This window comes from Mastigoproctus giganteus, chromosome 12 (genome assembly GCF_048544385.1).
Source record: "Mastigoproctus giganteus isolate SK-2022 chromosome 12, ASM4854438v1, whole genome shotgun sequence".
In the NCBI taxonomy this organism is placed as follows: Eukaryota; Metazoa; Arthropoda; class Arachnida; order Uropygi; family Thelyphonidae; genus Mastigoproctus; species Mastigoproctus giganteus.
Window position 1 is genome coordinate 172263132 of NC_143586.1, and position 24327 is coordinate 172287458.

The 24327-nt window shown below is 38.3% G+C and overlaps 1 protein-coding gene across 1 annotated transcript in view; it reads right to left on the reverse strand.

Annotated features, from left to right (window-relative positions):
• LOC150077598 (phospholipid-transporting ATPase ABCA1-like) overlaps nucleotides 1-24327 on the reverse strand; it is a gene marked incomplete at its 3' end in the record, with an annotated part of 856770 nt that overhangs the window by 466687 nt on the left and 365756 nt on the right. Inside the window, exons 17-18 of the mRNA XM_090386943.1 lie at nucleotides 9431-9635; nucleotides 7341-7454 (exon numbers count right to left, since the gene is read on the reverse strand). Of these exons, the coding sequence (XP_090243069.1) occupies nucleotides 7341-7454; nucleotides 9431-9635 (319 nt within the window). The remainder of the gene's footprint in view (nucleotides 1-7340; nucleotides 7455-9430; nucleotides 9636-24327) is intronic.

Consider the following 24327-nt stretch of genomic DNA (forward strand, 5'->3'; position numbering starts at 1 on the left):
ATCTCCCATTATAAGACTCTCTGATTTACTGGCCCACTCTATTTCCCTGTACAGTTTCTTATTATACTCATCAGAGTCATTAGGCCTATAGCACACTCCTACTCTCAATTTTGATCTCCCAATGCTTATGTCACACCAAACTGACTCGACACTGCACTGTCCAGCGATGTCCACTGGCTTCACTTCCTTGGATTTTATGTATTTCTTAACTAATAGCATAACCCCTCCTCCCTTCCTGTCCAGTCTATCCTTTCTGTAGACGTTGTACTCCCCAAATTCCAGTTCTGCATTCCTTATATCTGTGTGACACCACGTCTCTGATATCCCAACAATATCTGCCTTTGATGTTTTGAGCAATACCTCAAATTCATCAAATTTATTTACTAAACTCCTAGCATTGGTGTACACGCAAGTATACATGCACCTATTTCTATTCTTAGCTACTCTAACACAACCCATGTGTTTACTTGTACCGCAATGAATCCCGGCAGTCTCTGAAATATCCTGCATCTTGTTTTTCAGGCTTCTGCTCATTCCAATAGAACCAGTGCAAGAATCTCTTTCACCTCTGCCAGTGGCTACTGTTAATCTATTCGTCTTTGTCTCCCCCCAAGCTAGCAGTTTTCCGACCCACCTAACACTGCCTCGATAACATCAACAAATATTCTTGCACCCTTTCTATTTAAGTGTATCCCATCCCTGTAGAAGCAATCTCTCCTGTTAACAAGTACAGTCCAGGCTGAAAAAAATTCTACCCCTTGAGCCTTGCACAATCTTTCCAGGGCCGAATTGATCGACAAGGCTCTCATCATATACTCCCTCCTATCGTGCAGAATTACTATTAGAACCTATAGTACTTAGTACCATGCTTGCGAAGACTAAAGAAGATATTTGTTGATATTAGACTTGAACTTCTGTAGACTGTAATTTTCAGGAAATATGTATGAAGGAATGTTGTTCCAGAAAACAGCAGTTGAATGAATAAACGAGGAAAATGAAAAGTTAGTTCTGTGAGTTTGAAGTTGGACAGTAAATAGATGTTGGCGACACATGTTTGGACTGTTTTGTAAGAGAGAGCTTGAATTAAAAAAGCCAATTCAGAAGAACAGTGCCCATGGAAGTATCTGTAGAAAAGGCATGCAGCAGAAACAGAATGTCCATGAGACAGTGAGTGGAGAGACTCTGTTAGAGATGAGTCATTAATTAACCTAACTGCCCTCTTCTGAATGGAATTTAGAAGCTTGAGGGAGGTTTGGGGGCACCGCCCAGATGTGGGAACAATATTCGATGGTAGGGCGGATTTGCGATTTGTACAGAGTGAACAGTTGTTGGAAGAAAAGTAACGCCGAGAGCGAAAGAGAAAACCAAGTTTTTTAGATGCAGTTGAAGAAATATTTGTAATGTGCTTGTGCCAAGAGAGATTAGAAGTCAGGGTAATCCCCAAAAGAGATATATCAACTTGCCTAGAAATCGGAGTGTCACCAAATATAAGCATAGGAGCAGAAGAATCCTCTTTGTGAGATATAAGACAAGACTGAGTTTTAGAAGGATTGAAATCAACTAAGTTGTTTTTGTCCCACTGGAGAATTACCTGGAGATCGGCATTTAAGGAATTGGTAGCAGATATTTGAGCAGTTGAAGCTGATTGAGCAGGGCAAGGTTTCTCAAAATGGAAAGTGGAATGCAATGTGCTATCATTGGCAAAACTATGGATAGGATTTCCAGTCAATGGAAGAAGGTCATTAATATATAAGAGGAAAAGAGTGGGGGAAAGAACTGAACCTTGGGGAACACCAGCATTAGTGGAGAAGTTAGAAGACAGAGAGCCATCTACCATCACCCTCAGTGAGCGATCAGAGAGAAAACTGGATAACCAATTACAGGTCGACCATCACTAATCCGGTTCCACCGCTAATTCGTACATAATTTCCACATACATAATTTCAAATTTCCCGAGTCGGCGCACAGACCTGCCACTACTGTTTTGGTAGCGTTGGTTGCAGCATCAGCTGTTGGCACGAACTTGTAAACACTGGCAAGCCATTCTCACTTGTTTTTCTGCATTTATTATTATTATAACCTGCTCACATTTAGCCGCAGCCACTGTTCCAATGCATAAAGGAAGTGCCTCTTGTGGTGCAAAGCGCAAACACCATACATTGTTCATAACAGATAAAGTTAAACTTCTGAAAAAAATTGACAGCGGTGTGTCCTGTGAGAAGTTTAACTCTGCTTAATTGTAAATTCCAGCAATTTCTCCCAGTTTCTCTTATTTTAGTAATTTTCTTTCAGTCATTATTTAATTATTTTTTTTTTTACAACACACTTGTACAAACTTGCAGAAAACACAACTCAATATGATGAATAATGGGAATTACCAGAACTGCTGGGAGTCATAGCGAAACCAGTAAATACATGGGCTGTGTTAGGGTAACTAAGAGTAGAAACAGGTGCATGTATACTTGCATGTACACCAATGCTAGGAGTATAGTTAATAAATTAGATGAGCTTGAAGTGCTAGTCGAGACATCAAAGGCAGATATTGTTGGTATATCAGAGACATGTGTCACACAGACATAAGTAGTGCAGAATTGGAATTTGGGGAGTACAATGTGTACAGAAAGGATAGACAGGACAGGAGGGGGGAGGGACTATGCTGTTAGTTAAGAAACACAAAATCTAAGAAAGTGCATCCAATTGATGTTGGTGGATAATGCAATGTTGAGTCTGACAACATTGCATTATCCAATACTGACAATATTGCAACATTGCATTGCATATATTGGTGTGACATGAGCTCTGGGAAAGTAAAAATGAGTAGGTGTGTGTTATAGGCCTAATGAATCTGATGAGTATAATGAGCAATTGTGCAGAGAAATAGAGTGGGCCAGTAAATTAGAGTGTCTTATAATGGGGGATTTTAATTTCCTGGATATTGACTGGAATTTGTGGGTTGATCACTCACACACTAGCAAAGTTTTTGTGGATTTATTGGATGATTGTTTTCTACAGCAGCATGTTTGGGAGGCAACTAGAGAGAGTAATACTCTTGATCTGATTATCAGTAGTGATTCTTCATGCATCAAGAATCTGCAGATAAAGGAACCACTAGGGCAGTGATCGCAGTGTGCTGAAGTGGGATTTACTCAAAGAGGTAACTGCCATCAGGGGTAAAGGGAAGAGTTTTTGCTTTCGTAAAGGTGACTACGATGGTCTGAGACAGTATTTAAATTCTGTACAGTGGGATCAACTGATGATGTTACCAATGTTGAATTCTAAATGGAAAGCCTGCAGGGACTTAATTTTGGAGGCTACTAGACTTTTCATTACAACTAAGAAATACTCTTCAAGGTATCACAAATGAGGCTATCACAAATTTTCCTGGGTAAGAATTCTTGATCCAGTCTGCCTCTGTTTATCGATATTGCTTTTCTTTTTCTCTCTGAATCTGTAGTATCTTCACAAGGACACTTCCTTTTCACACCTTTAAAGTATTTTACTCATTTTTAGGGAATAAAGCACAATTACAAAATAAGGAGGCACACTTGATACACATAAACAAAGCTGCGCACGTTTAGCAACTGAATAAACAACACTGTAAAGGCAGAGATACACTATTAACACCTCACATTTTACTAAAGCACATTTCTGGGGGTTACTACCATAAAACAATAAAAACAATTTCCAGTTGCATTGGTCTGTTAATTGTTAATTGGTCTCTCCATTACTTTAGAAAGAGTAGAAGTAATTGCAATGGGATGATAACTGGATGGGAGGGATTTGTCAACCTTTTTAGGAACTGATTGCATATGAGCAAATTTCCAAACAGAAGGAAAAACACCTTTGGAATAAGAAAGTGAAAAAAAGGTGGCAAAGAACAGGAGTAAGTTCAGGAGCACAGGTTTTGAGAACAAGTGGAGAAAACCATCAGGAACTGGAGCTTTATTAGCATCAAGATTCATCGAAATCCTTCTGACATCCTTTTGATGGAAGACCACTGGAGGCATTGAATGGAGTATGTTGGGAATGGTGGGAGTTTTTTTACCAAGATCATTAATACACGAGTTGGAAGAAAAATGTGATGTTAGCAGGTCAGCTTTATCCTTGGCTGAAGTGACAACAGAACCATCTGGTTTTGATAGAGGTAGGAGCAGAAATTTGCAAAAGTTGCGGCCAATAGATCTCTCCATTGGCAAGAGACCAGAATGCTCGGCTACCATTAGGGCAAGAAGGAAGTTTTCTACTCTTAGAATATTCACAATCTAGTTTGGACTGATTAATAACTGCTTTACAATTGTTGCAAGCTTTTTTGTAGGCAGAAAATGAAACTGAAGAATTGGAAACAAGCCAATTACGATATGTGATATACTTCTCTTGAACAGCCTTAGCACATTTATTGAAAAACCAAGGTTTAGTAAAGGATGAGAGTTTAAAGTGGAGTGTGGAATAAAGGATTCCATTCCTACAAGAATAATTACACTGACACGATCTGAGCAAACATTGACATCAGCAGTTTTGAAACAGTAATCCGACCAAGGAAAAGAAGAAAAGAAATCTCACAGGTCATCCCATTTTGCATTCTTATAATGCCAAACAATACGAGGTTGGGAATAGCCATGAGATAAAGGCTCCATTGGAGAAGAGACAATCACCAAGTTGTGATCTCAGGGGCCTAAAGGACCACTCACTTCGACCATGTATTTAGAAGGGTTGGTTGTGAGAAAAAGATCAAGCGTATTGGTTGTATGATTAGGATTTTCTAGTATTCTTGTAGGTAAATGAACAATCTGTGCAAGGTTATTAGTAATTGCAAAAGCCTCAGCGTCTCGGCCAGCTGGGTCGGTGTGACTAGAAAACGGAAGCCAGCCGGAGTTGTGAACATTAAAATAACCAAGGAAAATTACCTCACTGTTAGGAAATTTGGACTTGAGAAAGGAAAGTTGCAAAGAGAGGAATTCAAAGAGTTCCAAGTGATTAGTGGAGTTGGGAGAATGGTAGAGACAACAGATGAATTTGACACAATTTTAAACAGGTTGCAAGGAAGGCCCATGGTGTCCTATCGATGATCTATCGAACTTTTGCAAGTAGAGATAGGGACGTGATAATCCCATTATATAAGGCTTATGTTAGACCACACTTGGAATACTGTGTTCAAGTATGGAGACCGCACCTAAAGAAAGACATCGAGCTTCTTGAAAGGGTGCAGAGAAGGGTAACTCGCCTGGTGAGATCGGCAAAAGGGCGTCCTTATGAAGAAAGACTTCGAATATGTGGGTTGCAGAGTTTGGAAACTAGACACCTTAGAGGAGATTTGATTGAGGTGTTTGAGGCTCTGAGAGGCATCAGTAAAATGAATGAGGACAAAATTTTCAAGATTATAAATGATGCTAGAACTAGGGGACATAAATTCAAGTTACGGGGGGAAATGTTTAGATTGGACTGCAGGAAGTTTTATTTTAGCCAGCGAGTTATAAATTATTGGAATAAGTTGCCTTCATGGGTGGTAGAGGCCGACAGTTTGGGGAAATTCAAAGGTCATCTGGATAGTACTTTCGGGTAAGGGAAGCGCATAGGATGATAGGATTAATTTCCTTTTTATTTATTTTTTATTTCATTTTATTATTTTTATTTATTTATTAATTATTATTATTTATTTATTTATTTAATTTTTGTTTATATCATTGTTTTGTTCGGATTTTTTTTTTTTTTTTTTTTGGCTGGTGCAGCATAAGCCATAGGCTTTCTTGCACCATACGGCCGTTACTAATACTAATACTAATACAATGAGGTAGAGAGATTTTAAGCCAAAGAAGATCAAAAAGAGGAGATTCCAAATTGCCAAATCTCTGACAGGAAATATCAGAATGGACATATGCACAAGTACCACCTTTGAGACGAAAGGAATCATACAGCGAATAATTTGGGCATCTGAGATGAGCAGTAGTTGAATCAACCGATAACTGAGATTCTGTCAGAAAAAGTACATGGGGTTTGGCAGACTGCAAGTGGAAATGGACATCGTTGGGATTAGAATTGAGGCTACGTATAATTATGAAATGAATTAGGAAGTGTATGGGAGGTTTAGATCTTTTTGCAGATAAGCTTACTCTATTAGCTTGACAATTCATGGTGTATTCAATGGTAAGAAAAGTAGGTGGGACATGCTGTATGAAGTAATGAAATTTTTGGATATGGCGTACACATGGTAAGAATATACCCAGATCCTTGACATAACGTGGACTCGACAATGCCCCCACATACACACTACTCGGACTTCCTCCAGTCACTATCTGGCAGAGTATTACACTATATAGTGCAAAGATTATACACTAGCTGATCCGGAAGCCTCCTAGAGAGTTACCAATAGGTTCGGTCTGGTGTATTAACTAGCGGCCAGCCTGCGAACACTGTTTTAGAGCTGTACCCTCGAAATGTAAGGAAGAATGGATCTTGTCATGATGTTCATCATAACCTAAAAAGTCATCAGTCATACTGCATGATTGAAGTGATGGGGAAGGGTTGACCGGAACTTAGCTCTGCAGAATAAACAGGGGTTCCACCACTTCAAGCCTCCAAAAAGCAAAGTGGTGGTATTTCACCGGTTGATGAGAGTCATCTACCACCTAGTATTGCCTGGTAACACAGAGGGGCGGCATTCCTCCATGTGGTGTGGGCAGCACATCTCGAGCCCTGCTTATGTTGGTTCACACCTGGGTGGTCACCTACAGGGTGCTTGTGCATGGAGATTATACCCAGGATTACTAACAGTCCCATCATCATGAAGGTGCAAGCAGAGGATTTGGCTGTCACAGATGGTCCGGCTTCAAGTGAATTGAGCAAGCTCAATGCTGATGGGATTCTTCCTCCTGCTCAGCCTATGTGCCTGAGGAGGGCATAAATTCAAATTGAGTAAGGTTAGTTGCAGAATAGATGTGCAGAAGTTTGCCTTTAGCCAGGGGAGTTGTTGATTCCTGGAACAAACTCTGTTGAAGTTGTCAGCTGATATAAATTCAAGGAAGGACTAGACAAACTACTGGAGAGAATGGATAGGTGAAATGGATTTTTTTTCTATATTTGGCTGATGCTGTATAAGCTTGCTTTCTTGCATCATTTGCTACTACTAATGCCAATGCTAAATCAAATGGTGTGACAAATTCCTTTAAAAGTTCCTCCTATTTCTTTGAAAACAAACAGGAACTTTTTGGTGCTGTTTTCTCATCATGACTCAGTTTATCAGAATATGAAAAAAAATTATCATATTCATTATAACACTATTATTTTATCCTAAACTTATGAGATTATTTATTTAAATCACAACTATACTACAAATAAATGCTTACTATGGGGATTGTCAATGCCTTCTTCTAAAGTGTTTCCACGATCTCTGACAGCTGTTTCACACCAATATGACTTAGTGAAAATAAAATACCAGTGTTTAGGAACTCCATATTGTCCTGTGAAAAGTGAAAGAAATGAAGATTAATTTTGAAATATCAAAAATTTGGTGTGTTTATATTTACAAAAGAAAATGCATATAGAAAAGACACTAAAACTGTAATCACCTAAACAAAAGTATTGATGTACATCAAAGATTAATTTCTTTTATTTTAATTGTCTCTCGTTCTATGGATTTGCATATATGCAAATTATGTATTGTAAACTGTTGTCCATCACGTGAGAGTTCTGCCCGCATAGTGATGTTTTCTAAATGCTTTTCTATTCCCTTCACTGAAAGTGTTTCTCAAAAACTTCTAAAACAGAAGTGAAAGAAACATGCAATGCAGGAAAAAAAAAAACGGGAGAAGAGGGAGAAGAAAAAAGGCCATATATACACCTTATTCCAATAAAATAAATTTCAAGTGATGAAACTTGTTAACATCTGCCAACTGCACTCAGAACATTGAAGTAAACTAACAAAATTCATTCCATAAGACATATTACCACTACACACACACACACACACACACACACACACACACACACACACACACACACACACACACACACACACACACACTTGCCTTTCTTCTCCTCTTTTCTGATTATCCAGTAGAGTTTCTCTGGTTTCCATGAAATATCCTGTTGTCTGTTTTCCTCTGAACACTCTCCCTGTAATGGCAAAGTCTCTTGCCGAGTGCCAGGAGTTTCTGCTTGAGGGTGTCAAGGTATTCTTTGATTCTCTGATTATGCATATACTGCAGATGTTGTCTTTTCTGATCAGCTTCTTATTTCTCTTACCCAATTGGTACTAGGTCAGTTGGCCAATTCTCATTCTTATTTCTTCTATCTTCTACTGTAGCCTACCTTCCCAGGCTGTTGGTTTCTTGTTTTTGAGTTTTGTTTTCTAGGTTGTCTCTGGTTTCTCTTCTGTTCATTCTGGTAGCTGTTACAGTGACAGACACAATAAATGGGTGCGAGGATTGTGTCTAGTGTTACTTTGTTGTCTGAGGTAATCTGGTATTACTTGTCGACTGAGGTGGTCTGTGATTTGCCAAATGATTCTGTAGGTCTCTGCTTTGGTATGGTGTAGGTTTTGTGGGGTCCATTCCCTCAAATTCTGCTAGACTCTTCTTCTTCTTCTATTCTGAATGTTGTGACCTCATCTATTTCCACTTTGGATGATCTGGGTTGTAGTTCTTGTACTCAGTGTTTCTCCTCCAATTCGGTTCAGTTGTTTCTGTATTTATTGTTCTTTGTAGTTGGTCACACGTATCCTGCTTGATTTTTTCCCAGGACTGCAGGAGCTATCAGGTTCTTCATGACAGTGATCTGTCTCTGGTCTGATATTTGCTGTTTGGTGACCTGAATAGTAGGGAATCATTCCAACCACTTGGTGTGTAGTTTCTTCCTATACATTGTCATGTTTGTCTGCAGCTTGGTTACTTTGTAGTATACTCTCATGATGAACATATTCATTTTGATGCTCCATTTTATGTGTTGGCATCTTCTTCTTTCAGTGCACTGAACTGAACTGACTCAACATAGCACTGGTTACCCATGGTGACTGGATGCACTGCATTATTTAATATGTTTTTTAAGTAAGAGTACAACGTTCCCTATCCCCTCCTGTGCTATCTGTCCTTCCTGTATACATTGTACTCCACATATTCAAATTGAGCGTTGCTTATGTTTCATTACGAGAGAGAGAGAGAGAGAGAGAGAGAGAGAGAATCTTCTGCTGAATCAGAGACAAGTTTAGAGTTACGAACATCGAATAATCATGACACCATTACCAACATGTATGTAAGGTAATGATACACTAGCATCCTTCAATGTCATATAATTTTAAATCAATGCAGACTATGACTCATTTATTAGGAATCTTCTTTAAATCCTAGTTATATTAAATAATTGCTATTCTAACAAATAACTATTCCTATCAACTATAAAACTGTTTCATTAAATTACTTAAAATTATTAATTCACTTACCAGGCCAGACAGCTTCGACATACCATGTTAACACTACATAGACAACACCATCTAAAAGTAACATCATCATTACTTGCGCCATACTATATAGATCACCAGGAATTGGACTTTGAGCAATATTATTCCACTGTGCACCTATTCCCTCTTCTTCATAATGTGCAATGTAGCTGCAGCCAAACCCAAAAGCAACATTGGAAAGAAGACTCTGAGTAAATAGAGGAAGATATAGTAGTAATATAACATTTTAAATAGAAGTTAAAACAACATTAAAAGACATACTTTAATTTTCTTAAAATATTCACAGCAACCACAGTGGTATAACTCTGTAACAACTTTTTGACAACTTTCATAAGAAATTTTTTTAAAACTCTTTTAAACTTATCTTACTCTAGGACAAAAGTTATGGACTGAGATGTTTATAGCTGAACTTGGGTAAGCCGTTTCACTTTTCTTGTCTTATTTCTTGAAATTGTTCATGCCTTCCACTCAGATGAAATTTATTTTCTATGAAAATTTAGCAATATCACATATACATTTATTTTTCCTACCCTGGCATATCATGCCAAATTAATGTAACATAGTTCATTTTTAGGTGAATTTGCATATATATGCACCTAATGTCTTTACCATGTCAGTCCATCCACATGTAACAACTCGACTCCCAACCTGAACAGATTTTCACAAAAATTTATACTTGAGCCTTTTAAAAATATTTTTCAAGCCATTCTAGATTTTATTAAAATCGGACAAATTGAAATCCAGCAGTAATTTATTGTTTCTTTTTTATACAATTTGTATGCAAAAAAGAAATTCATAAATTAAATGAAGTTTTAAATTTAATATTGTTAGCTTCAGACAGCCCATGCGCACTTCACATGTACTGTTATGTAAGACTAGTGTGAATGTGGTGTTCCTAGTGCACAGATACATATAACAGAGAGAGAAAAGGGAATTAAAAAAAAAAAATATATATATATATATATATATATATATAATAAGCTAAATTAAAATAGGATATTTGGCAGTAGCATGGCAAACCAGTAGAGTAACAAAAAAAGACCTTAGCCAAATAAAATATAACATAACAATAGGAAACTGGCAGAATTACTTAACAAGTACAGGTCACTTGAAAAAAAGCCGTGAATTAGGGTTGAATTTGAAAGTGTCTGCAATTCTGCCCAGACATGATAGGAGGAAGTATATGATGGGAGCCTTGTCGATCAATTCGGCCCTGGAAAGATTGTGCAAGGCTCAAGGGGGTAGAATTTTTTTCAGCCTCGTCTGTACTTCTTAACAGGAGAGATTGCTTCTACAGGGATGGGATACACTTATATAGAAAGGGTGCAAGAATATTTGCTGATGCTATAGAGGCAGTGTTAGGTGGTTCAGAAAACTGCTAGCTTGGGGGGGGGGATACAAGGACTAATAGATTAACAGTAGCCACTGGCAGAGGTGAAAGTGATTCTTGCACTGCTTCTATTGGAATGAGCAGCAGCCTGTAAAATGAGATGCAAGGTATTTCAGAGACTGCTGGAAGTCATTGCGGTAAAAGTAAACACACGGGTTGTGTTAGGGTAGCTAAGAATAGGAACAGGTGCATGTATACTTGCATGTACACCAATACTAGGAGTTTGGTAAATAAATTTGATGAATTTGAGCTATTGCTCAGTACATCAAAGGCAGATATTGTTGGGATATCAGAGACATGGTGTCACACAGATATAAGGAATACAGAACTGGAATTTTGGGAGTACAATGTGTACAGGAAGGATAGACAAGATAGGAACGGAGGAGGGGTTATACTATTAGTTAAGAAACATAAAATCCAAGGAAGTGAAGCCAGTCGACATCGCTGGACAGTGCAGTGTCGAGTCAGTTTGGTGTGACATAAGCACTGGGAGATCAAAAATCAGAGTGGGAGTGTGCTATAGGCCTAATGACTCTGATGAGTATAATAAGAAACTGTACAGGGAAATAGAGTGGGCCAGTAAATCAGAGAGACTTTTAATGGGGGATTATAATTTCCCGGATATTGACTGGAATTTGTGGGTTAATCACTCATACACTAGCAAGGCTTTTATGGATTTATTGGATGATTGTTTTTTCATCAGCATGTTCGGGAGGCAACTAGAGGGAGTAATACTCTTGATCTGATTATCAGTAGTGATTCTTCATGCATTAAGAATCTGCAAATAAAGGAACCACTAGGTGGCAGTGATCACAGTGCTGAAGTGGGAAGGGGCTCACATCTGGTGAGTATGGGCTTGGCACACCCAGGGTCCTGAGCTGGATATCATCATTCTTCTCTTTCTTGGTGATTCCCTTCTACTTTTCTTTCTCTCTCTTTGGGTAATTGAGAATTATTTTTTTTTTTGCCTGGTGCAGCATAAGCCTCTGGCTTCCTTGCACTATATGGCTAATAATAATAATTTACTCAAAGAAGTAACTACCATCAGGGGTAAAGGGAAGGGTTTTTGCTTTTGTAAAGATGACTACGGTGGTCTGAGACAGTATTTAAATTCTATACGGTGGGACCAACTGAAGATGTTACGAACAGCAAATTCAAAACGGGAAGCATTCAAAGAATTTATCTTGGAAGCTACTAGGCTTTACATACCAACTAAGAAGTATTGTTCAAGGTTTAGGCCTAAATGGATGTCAGATGAACTAATGAGACACAAGGCAGAGAAGGAAAATGCATGGGATACATATAAATTAATGGGTGACATGGAAGCCTATGATAGATATAAGCTGGTCTGTAGCCAAGTCACAAAGGAGATTAGGCAGGCAAAGGCTGATTATGAGAAATCCTTAGCAAAGGATGCAAAGAAAAACAACAAAGAGTTTTTTACCTATGTAAACTCTTGAAGGAAAGGGATGAATCAGATTGGTCCACTGGATATTGATGGTTCAACTGTTGTTGATCCTGAGAAGGTTCATCAACTGTTGATGATCCTGCACAGGTGGCTAACAAACTAAATGGGTATTTTGCATTTGCATTCACCCATGAGGAGTTATTCAGGGAGGGGAATGCCAGAGGTGAGTTAAACTCTGGCAGTGAGCTGGATAATTTTTAATAACTGAGAGGAAAGAGGAGGAGGAGAAATTGTTGAAGATAAACATAAAAAAAGGCATCGGGGTGGACGGGACCTATCCAGTTATATTAAAGGAGGCAGCAAAGGAAGTAAGCAAACCCTTAGCCATAATTATGAGAGCTTCTTTGGACTCAGGATAGGAACCCATGGACTTTAGATGTGCAAATGTGACCCCAATTCACAAAGGAGGATCAAAGGGCAACATAAGTAATTATAGACCTGCTAGTTTAACTTCTGTTCCAGGAAAATTAATGGCGGCACTGGTTAAAGAAGCACTGCCGGATCATCTAGACAAGACTTCAGTTATAGCTCGGACACAGCATGGTTATGTTAAGGGAAAGTCTTGCCTGACCAATTTGATTGGATACTTTGATATTGTCACAAAGGAACTGGATGCAGGGAATAACTTTGATATCAAATATTTGGATCTTAGAAAGACTTCTGATACTGTTGCACATGGAAGACTGCTGCACAAATTGGAGTAGTGTGGCATTGGAGGCAAATTGCTGCTATGGATAAAGGGATGGTTGAGTGGGAGAAGACAGAGAGTGGTAATCAATGGACACTGCTCATCATGGTCTAATGTTATTAGTGGAGTCCCTCAGGGTTCAGTATTGGGTCCATTGTTGTTTTCTGTATTTATAAATGATATTGATGATGGTATATCAAGCTTAATGTCCAAGTTTGCAGACGATACAAAGGTTGGCAGGATTGTTAAGGACACTAATGACAGTATGCTGCTGCAACAGGATGTATAAAAGTTGTGCAGATGGGCTGAGAGGTGGCAAATGAAGTTTAACATTGACAAATGTAAAGTACTACATATGGGTAGCAGTAACCCCAGAGCGTATCAACTCTGTGGTACTACACTGACAGTGGTAGAGAATGAAAAGGACCTGGGAGTAACTGTGCAGGCAGATATGAAGTTTTCTGAGCAATGCAGACGGGCTGCAGGAGTAGCTCATAGTGTCTTGTCAATGATATACAGGAATGTTTCTATCAGGGATAAGGAGGTGATTATCCCCTTATATAAGGCAATGGTCAGGCCACACCTTGAGTACTGTATACAGGTCTGGAGGCCTCTTTTAAGAAGGATGTAGAGCTGTTGGAACGAGTACAGAGAAGGGCAACAAGATTAGTGAATGGAACAAAGGATTGCTCCTACGAAGAAAGGCTTAAATTTTGAAAATTACAGTGTCTGGAGACTAGGCACCTGCGAGGTGATCTGATTGAGGTGTATAAAGCCTTGAATGGTTTGAGCATGCTCAATGCTGATGGAATTGTTCCACTTGCTCAGAATAGTCATTTGAGAGGGTATAAATGCAAATTGAAGAAAGACAGATGTAGTATAGATGTGCGAAAGTTTGCCTTTAGCCAGCGGGTGGTTGGTTTGTGGAAAAGATTTCCATCCGTTGTTGTGGAAGTTGATAGCCTAAATAAATTTAAGGCTGAGCTGGACAAGTACTTGAAACGAACAGAGGCGTGAAATGGGAGCTTGTTTTTTTTTTTTTATGGTTGATGCTGCATAAGTTTGCTTTCTTGCATCATATGCCTCTACTAATGCTAATGATAATAACAGAAAAATATATAGGAGTGGGATAAAGAAGAAGAGGGTAGTGTTGAAGCAACGTTCCTAAAATAATTTAGAAAATTATTTTAGGCATTGGAGGCAAATTGCTGCTATGGATAAAGGGGTCGTTGAGGGGGAGAAGACAGAGAGTGGTAATCAATGGACACTGCTCATCGTGGACTAATGTTATTAGTGGAGTCCCTCAGGGCTCAGTGTTGGGTCCATTATTGTTTTCTGTATTTATAAATGATATTGATGATGGTATATCAAACTTAATGTCCAAGTTTGCAGACGATACAAAGGTTGGCAGGATTGTTAAGGACACTAATGACAGTATGCTGCTGCAACAGGATGTATAAAAGTTGTGCAGATGGGCTGAGAGGTGGCAAATGAAGTTTAACATTGACAAATGTAAAGTACTACACATGGGAAACAGCAACCCCAGAGCAACGTATCAACTCTGTGGTACTACACTGACAGTGATAGAGAATGAAAGGGACTTGGGGGTGGTTGTGCAGGCAGATATGAAGTTCTCTGAGCAGTGCAGATGGGCTGCAAGAGTAGCTCATGGAGTATTGTCAATGATATACAGTAATTTTTCCAGCAGGGATAAGGAGGTGATTATTCCCTTGTATAAGGCAATGGTTAGGCCACACCTAGAGTACTGTATACAGGTCTGGAGGCCTCATTTCAAGAAGGATGTAGAGCTGCTGGAACGAGTACAGAGAAGGGCAACAAGATTAGTGAATGGAACAAAGGGGTGATCTTACGAAGAAAGGCTTAAGTTTTGCAAATTACAGTGTCTGGAGACTAGGCACCAGCGAGGTGATCTGATAGAGGTGTATAAAGCCTTGAATGGTTTGAGCATGCTCAATGCTGATGGGATTCTTCCTCTAGCTCAGAATAATCACCTGAGAGGGCATAAATTCAAATTGAGGAAGGACAGATGTAGGATAGACGTGCGGAAATTTGTCTTTAGCCAGCGGGTGGTTGGTTGGTGGAACAGACTTCCATCCCTTGTAGTGGAGGTTGATAGCCTAAATAAGTTTAAGGCTCAGCTGGACAGGTATTTTGAACGAACAGAGGTGTGAAGTGGAAGTGGGTTGTTTTTTTTTTTTTTTTTTTTTTTGGCTGATGCTGCATAAGCTTGCTTTCTTGCATCAAATGCCTCTACTAATGCTAATGCTAATGCTAAATTAAGCCAATTAAAAGAAATTTAGTGGCGCCCCCTTGATGGCACCAGTTTCCGAATTATGTGAAATCTCACTAAAGTGGGAAACATTATATGACCAAATAAATTGAAAATAATAATTAATAAAATAAAATAAAACAGACTGACCATTATGCCCCATCTCGACAGAGGACCACGAGGCCAATAACAGTCAGGGAATCACTGCATTTCGAATGCTAAAGAAATCCATGCAACGACGGAATGATACTAAAATCAGACCGCCGATGCAATAGATTTGCTTAGCAGTGGTCCTTATGCAGTGAAAAATAATAAAACAGAAAGCCTAATACTCACATGACCAAACCACACCACTGACAAAACAATAGTTGAACTGAAAATATATAGAAACAAATTAGGCTACAGATGGCGGTAGGAATGCAGTGTTAGCACATTGTCACACTAACCCCATGTAAATATAATCAAATTAATTAAAAAATTCGAAATGTAGTGATTCCCTGACTGTTATTGGCCTCGTGATCCTCTGTCGAGATGGGGCATAATGGTCACTCTATTTTATTTCATTTTATTATTATTTTCAATTTATTTGGTGATGAGATGTTGTTAGTCCATGTTTCCACCTTAGTGAGATTTCACATAATTCAGAAATGGATGCCATCAAGGGGGCACCACTAAATTTCTTTTAATTGGCTTAATTTTCTAAATTATTTTAGGAACGTTGCTTAAACACTACCCTCTTCTTCTTTATCCCACCCCTATATATTTTTCTGTTATTGTTATGTTATTTTATCTGGCTAAGTTCTTTTTCACTCTACTGGTTTGCCATGCTACTGGAAAATATCCTATTTTAATTTAGCTTATTATAAGCATCATGTAGTAGGTTGTGCTTTTCTGCTGCCACTGATGTTAGCTTTCCTGCTATTTTTTCTTATTTATTTTTATTAATTTCTATCTCTCTATTTAATTTTTGAATTAATTGGATTATATATATATATAGATAAGTAGATTGGGGAAGAAATGGAGAAAAGTACTCGAGTACTGAAGCGATAGGCCAACGATTGGGTATTTCCCAATCCACTGTATGGAGGATACTGTCAACAAACCAAATGAGTTCATACCATCTGCAACACGTCCAATCATTGGAGCCTGTGAATTATCCACTCCGGAGGACTTTTGCTACTTGGTTTCTTCAACAGAAACGGTTCGCAAATGCTGACTTCCAGCGGGATCGCCGTTCACGCGACCTCCCGTTCAACGTCCTCTACCGCATGACGAAGGCATTTCGGACACTGCAATGCTATGTGATTCCGATTCGTCTTTGTGCCCCCTACACCTCCTGCAAGTTTGTCGCACTGGTAGGGAATCACCCTGTATATATATATATATATATATATATATATATATTTATATATTGAGTAATATGGAAAGAAAGTTAATTAATAACAAACTAACTAATACTTATGGGCCAACGCACTTGAAACAGCAATGATGCATTACGATCATAATGTGTATAAAATATTGTATATAGTAATTAATATTGAATACAATACCAAGATAGATTTACAGAAAATGGAAGGGATAAAGTAAGGTTAGTAAAAAAAAAAAAAAATAAAATAAAATAAAATATACATATATATATATATTATATTATATTATATTATATTATATTATTTTTTAAAACTTAAACCAAAGGGAACTATACAACTGGAGAAATTTAAATGGAACGTAACTAGGGCTAGCTCCACTCAATATATCCCATCAATAATTATAACTGGCTGAGGTCATCTGTTTCTGTTTGCTCTTAGCCAGTTTGTATAGGTTCAAATATACTGAGCATAAAATTTCAATAAAGTTTAATTACTGTTTTTACTCATGTGGGACTGAGTCAAAAGCTTTGCTGAAATCTAAATAAACAATGTCGAAATTATTCCCTAAATCCAGCTCGTGAGTGACTTTTCGAAATAGTGAACCAGATTTGTTAAACATGATTTTCCCTTTACAAAACCATGCTGAGTATCCTTGAGAATTTCAATTCGATCCAAATGATCCTGAATTCCACCCTTGATTTTCCCTACTACTGAAGTCAGACTGACAGGTCGATAATTTCCAACTTCACTTTTAGAGCCACCCTTATGTATGGGAGATACATTTGCACTTTTCCAATCCAAGGGAATCTCCCCATTGTCTAGTGATGCTCGCATAATTAGCCTCAATGGTTCAATGCACTCACTTGCCGCCTCCCTTAAGATTATAGGGTATACTGCTGCTTTTACTGCTGCTACCTCTCTCGTCATCATCCACCATAGAACTCCGTGATCACTTCCTGCTACTGGTTCCTCTACTGTCAGCCCTGTTATGTCATCTGATTCATGGGTGATGATGAGGTCTAGGATATTCTTTTCTCTAGTACTTTCCCTGACATGTTGATACAAATAACAGTCATCTAGTTGATTTAAAAATTTTGTTCCCCATGTCGAGTTTCCTTCCCATTTACTCCAATCAATTAGAGGCAAATTGAATTCACCCATAATAAGACACTGACGCTTACTTGCCCATTCCATTTGCATGTAAATGGCTTTCGTCATAATTTTCACAATCACCTGGTCGGTAGATTACTCCTACTCGCATTATACATTTGTTTCCAACTATCTCACACCATACAGATTCTGTACTAGCGTGTGGAACGTCTCAATCCGGGAAAGCTATCGTCGCACTCAGGCTGCTTCTGATAAGAAGCATTACCCAACCACCCTTTCTATCTACCCTATCCTTCCTAAATACATTATGCAAGCCGTATTGAAACTCATCATCCCCAATTTCCGGGTGGCACCACGTCTCAGTAAGCCCTATTATGTCCGCCTTACTTGTTTTAACCAGCAGTTCAAATTTGCTCATTTTATTGATGACACTTCTAACATTACTGTATAAACAATGAAGACTTGCTGTTCTTGTATATTTAACAACCCTAACACAACCCTTTAGGTTTTTTAGGCTCTCTTCCCTGGTATAAGCTACCCGCTCACGTGAAATGTTTCTGCCCCCAGAACATCTAGATAATACGTCCAGTTGGGGTAGCAGATAAGAACTCTTAAGGTATGTGCAAGAGTTACTTTGACCAATATTATCAGATAAACGCGTGTCAGTATTACCCACATCCCCCCCCCCCCCCAGGTAGCAGTTTCCCTGAACCTTTAAGGTATCCTCAATAATACTGGCAAAAACTTTTGCACCACCGTTGTTTAAGTGTATCCCGTCTTTACAAAACAAATTCCTTCTACCTGCAAATGTGGGCCATGCTGATAGAAATTTTCCCCCTAAAGCCTTGCAGAGTCCTTCAAGTCTTGAGTTAATCCACAAGGCTTTTAATATATAATCCCTCCTATCGTGTCTGGGCAGAATTGCAGACAAGCATTGTGGCCTAGCTCGCGGCATTTCCTCAGCATGGTCCTGTATTTTTCCAACAAATCGTCAGATCGTGTACGCTTAATATCATTAGTCCCCACAATAATAATAATATTCTCTTTACCCCCTTTAAAATCTGACAATCTGTTGGTGACATCATCAATAGTTGCTCCCGGCAGATATACCCTGGATCTACTCCACCTATCCTTATTACAAAAAATATTCCCCGTTTCCCTGACAACGGAGTCTCCTAATAAAACAATGTCCTTTTTAACCAGAGTAGTTTGCACTTGGTTTTTCTGTTTTGAGGCTCGAATCGGGTGTGCATCACTTGGTAGATTGCTGGGGTCTTGAGTCCCTGACGAGCTCCCAGATGCATTATTCTCGAGGGCAAGCACCCGTTTTTTCAAGGACTCAAATTGTTCCATCAGCGCACCAAATTGTAATTTAAGATCGGTGAACTCCTTACATCGATCACAAAGAAAAGAATCCCCAGGTGAGCTAGGATTAGTCACCAGGTCGACCTTGGAAAACATTCCACAATGGATTAAATCATGACTCACATATAAATCGCCATCAGCTATTTCCGTGTGAGTCACGATATCCTGTGACGTATTTAAGGCAGATCTCATAACTACCATTATAAAATTAAATAAATATCAAGGAAAGTTAACTTTAAAAAATTATATCTATAAAATTAAAATCAAACTGTTACAGGAAAACCTATAACAAAATAATCCAACAATATCTAAATAAATCAAATATTTAAAAGCCCTATCCAAATAGATTTTGGAATTTATGAAACATCGGGTATTCTAAAATTTCTTCTAATTTACATCAAAACCACTGCATACTGTAAGCTCATGGTGTTTTGTCAATGATATATAGGAATTTTTCTAGCAAGGATAAGGAGGTGATTATCCCCTTGTATAAGGCAATGGTCAGGCCACACCTTGAGTACTGTATACAGGTCTGGAGACCACATTTTAAGAAGGATGTAGAGCTGTTGGAATGAGTACAGAGAAGAGCAACAAGATTAGTGAATGAAAAAAGGGTTGCTCTTATGAAGAAAGGCTTAAGTTTTGCAAATTACAGTGTCTGGAGACTAGGCCCCTGTAAGGTAATCTGACTGAGGTGTTTAAAGCCTTGAATGGTTTGAGCATGCTCAATGCTGATGGGATTCTTCCTCTTGTTCAGAATAATCACCCGAGAGGGCATAAATTCAAATTGAGGAAAGACAGTTGCAGAATAGATGTGTGGAAGTTTGCCTTTAGCCAGCAGGTGGTTGATTGCTGGAACAAACTTCCATCTGTCATTGTAGAAGTTGATAGCTTAAAAAGATTCAAGGCAGAACTAGACAAACATCTGGTGTGAGTGGATGGGTGAAATGAGAAGGGTCTGTTTTTTTTTTTTTTTTTTTTGGCTGATGCTATATAAGCTTGCTTTCCTGCATCATATGCCCTTGCTAATGCTAAAGTTTTTATTCCAACTTTAAAGCTATTATTTTACTGCCACCTATTAAAAATCGCCTCTACAATTATTTGGAAACCCAGATAATCAAGCTTAATCAGTTATGAGCACAGAGTGTGCAATGTAAATGAATCACTGATTTCAGTCACTGAATTTCTAACAGACTCAAAGTTGTTAAGGGAAATGACAAGTAACTTTTTATAAATAAAAGAGTTTGTGTAGTGCACTGATACACACGAAATAACTGGGGGGGGGGAGCTTTTAGGTCTAGGTATTAGATAAATAATGGTTATTATTATTAATAGCCATACGGTGCAAGGAAGCCTGAGGCTTATGCTGCATCAGGGGAAAAAAAAAATTCCTGAGTTACCCTGAGAGAGAGAGAGAGAGAGAGAGAGAGAGAAAAGTAGAAGGGAATGACCAAGAAAGAGATAAATGATGATATCCAGCTCAGGACCCTGGGTGTGCCAAGCACAAACTCACCATCCCTGGGGTTATGCTACTGACTCACTATGCAAACACACCAAGTAAGGAGCAACATCAAATGAATAGGTGATTAAAGCAGAAAATCATTAGTGGGTTCTATTCATGCAGCAAACTGACAGAAATGTACTATAAAACTATTCAGTTTATTCAAGCATATAATAAAAAAATATACATTTTGAAAACACAAATTTTAAAATATAAACTTTGCACATAAAATACTGCTGCATAAATTAGAGTAGTTTGGCATTAAGGGCAAGTTACTGCTATGAGTGGGAGAAGACAGAGAGTGGTTATTAATGGACACTGATCTTTACTGACTAATGTTATTAATGGAAACTCCCATGGTTCAGTGCTAGGCCCACTATTGTTTTCTATATTTATTAATGATATTGTTGAAAATATATCAGGCTTAATGTCTAAGTTTGAGGGTGCAACAGTTGGCAGGGTAGTTAATGGCCGTAATCCAGGTACGCTACCGCAACAAAGCTAGAAAAATTAGGCAGAGAAATTGGCAGTTGCAGTTTAACATACCGACTATATGATACTACATACTCAGGGTAGTGGAAAATGAAAAAGACATGGAGGAAACAGTGTAGTCAGTTATGGAGTACTATGAGCAGTGCAGACAAGCTGCCAGGACAACTTCAGTGTTTTGTCAATGATATAGAGAAACTTTGCCAGCAAGCAAGTGATTATCCCTTTGGTTATAACGTCATGGTTAGACTGCATCTTCAGTATGGCATAAAAGTCTGGAGGCCATATTTTAGGAAGAATGCAGATCTGCTGGAAGAGGTGCAGGGAAGGAAATATAAGATTGGAGGGGGGTAGAAAAATGGGGTCTTACCAAGAAAAGATTCAGTTCAGCAAATTGCAGCATTTGGAAACTAGGCATTTGTAAGGAGATGTGATTGATGTTTTTAAGTCTTTGAACAGAGTGAGGAAACAGAGATGGCATTCTTCCTCTTGCTCAGATTACATGCATGCACACAAATTCAAGTTGAGGAAGGATGGTGCAGGACAGATGTGCAGAAGTTTGCCTTCAGCCAGTAGGTAGTTGTCTGTTGGAACAAAATTCCATCTGCTGTGGAAGTGGGTAGTTTGAATAAATTTATTGAAAAACTAGACACACTACTAGGAGTAGCAGGAAGCTTTTTTTTCTTCCCCAAATGATGCCATATAAGCTTATTTTCTTGAATCATTTGCCTTTCTAATACTAAAATATTCCATTTCGGTTGCTTACACTCATCACTAATGCTTAATATACTTTTTTTTCCAAGTATGAGCTGTAGGAACCTTGTGATTAGAGCCAGCACTCCACTTCCCAAGGGCAGATCCAGATTTCAATTGGGGGGGGGGGGGGTGTACCAGTACGGAGAAATATAAAATCCAACAACATATTTACAAATACTTTAATATAATATTATTATAAATGGGAATAGTGAATATGACATCAACTGCTCCCTCTTCCCCACACGTATACACAATACCCATTGTGTATTCCACATACTGATTAGTCATCTTAATTTAATATCTTTTTTCACATTTGAATAAAGAAATGATCACTTTGTCATCCCATCTATCTGACTGCAATTATATTTTATTAGATTTTTTTTTATTCGTACAATTAGAAAAAATCACAATGTTTTGTATTTTATTTCATGCATTGTATATAATGCATGGAGATATAAAAAACAAAACACTGTAATAAAATTAAAAATTAAATTACAGGATGTAATTTAATTTTTAAGGGATGTAAGGGAAAGTCTTGTCTGACAAATTTGATAGGATATTATGATGTGGTTACAAAGGAACTGCAGGTAAAAAATAATTTTGATATCATCTATTTGGACTTCAGGAAAGCTTTTGACACTGTTGCGCATGAAAGACAATTTTACAAATTGGAGCAGAATGGTATTAAGGGTAAGTTGTTACAATGGATAAAAGGATGGTTAAGTGGGAGAAGACAGAGGGTGATAATCAATGGGTGCTGCTCTTCGCGGACTAATGTTATTAGTGGAGTCCCACAGAGTTCGGTGTTGGGTCCACTGTTGTTTTGTATATTTATCAATGATATTGATGAAGGTATATCAGGCTTAATGTCGAAGTTTGCAGACGATACAAAGTAATGGCAGTGTGCTACTGCAACAGGATCTAGATAATTTGGGCAGATGAGCTAAGAAGTGGCAACTGAAGTTTAACTTTGACAAATGCAAAGTACTGCATATGGGTAGAAGTAACCCCAGAGAAACGTACCAACTGTGTGGTACTACACTTAAGGTGGTAGAAAATGAAAAAGACCTGGGAGTAATTGTGCAGGCAGATATGAAGTTTTCGAAGCAATGCAGACAGGCTGCCAGGGCAGGTCATGGGGTTTTGTCAATGATATATAGGAATTTTGCTAGCAGGGAAAAGGAGGTAATTATCCCTCTGTATAAGACAATGGTCAGGCCACGCCTTGAGTACTGCATACAGGTCTGGAGGCCTCATTTTAGGAAGGATGTAGATTTACTTGAGCGTGTACAGAGAAGGACAACAAGATTGGTGAGGGGAATGAAGGGATCCTCTTACCAAGAGAGGCTTAAGTTCTGCTTAAGTTCGCGGTGATCTGATTGAGGTGTATAAGGCCTTGAATGGGTTGAGCACGCTGAATTCTGATGGGATCCTTCCACTTGTTCAGATTACGAACCTAAGAGGGCATAAATTCAAATTAAGAAAAGACAGATGTAGAATAGATGTGCGGAAATTTGCCTTTAGCCAGCGGGTGGTTAACTGCTGGAACAAACTTCCATCTGTCGTTGTGGAAGTTGATAGGTTGAATAAATTTAAGGAGGAACTGGACAGGCATTTGGAGAGAATGGTGTGATTTTTTTTTTTTTTTTGGCTGATGCTGCATAAGCTCATACACACGCTTTCTTGCATCACATGCCACTACTATTACTATGTCATAAAAACTCAATGCATAAATATTAAACACAGTACACCGAGATACTACAGAAAAAATAACCAACAATAAAAAAGAATATAAAAATTTTAAAAGATGTCATCTATTTTTTACATGAAAATTAACAAATTTTGAAATATTTTGAAGCATAAAGGTTGACAGCTGATAAACTATCATAGAACATAGACAGCTTAAACTTTTTTGAACCTTTAAAAAATTTGGAACTGAAGCTGCAAAATATCTTCATGGGACAAGCAATTACAAGGGATTACTGAATAAATTAGTTAGATTACTGGGAGCAAAAACAGATGCACATATATGTGCTTGTGTATTAATGCTAGGAGTAGTAATTCAAATTTGAGCAATTTGACGTACCGACCAGGTCATCAAATGTAGACATTACAGTGATATCAGTCACGATGCCAGTCAGGTACAGGAATATGAATGTGGAGACTGTTTTGGAGGATTGCTTTTTATGCGGGAATGTTAAAAGGCAAGAAGCAAAAGCAAAACCTTAGCTAATTAACTGACTTCAGGCAATAAGAAACTGCAAGTAAAGAACCACTAGGTGACAGTGTACTGATGTGGGATTTATTAGAATTAGCATTAGTAGAGGCATATGATGCAAGAAAGCAATCTTATGCAGCATCAGCCAAAAAAAAAAAAAAACCCCGCCCCATTTCACAGCTCTGTTCGTTCCAAATACCTGTTCAGATCAGCCTTAAATTTATTTAGGCTATCAAC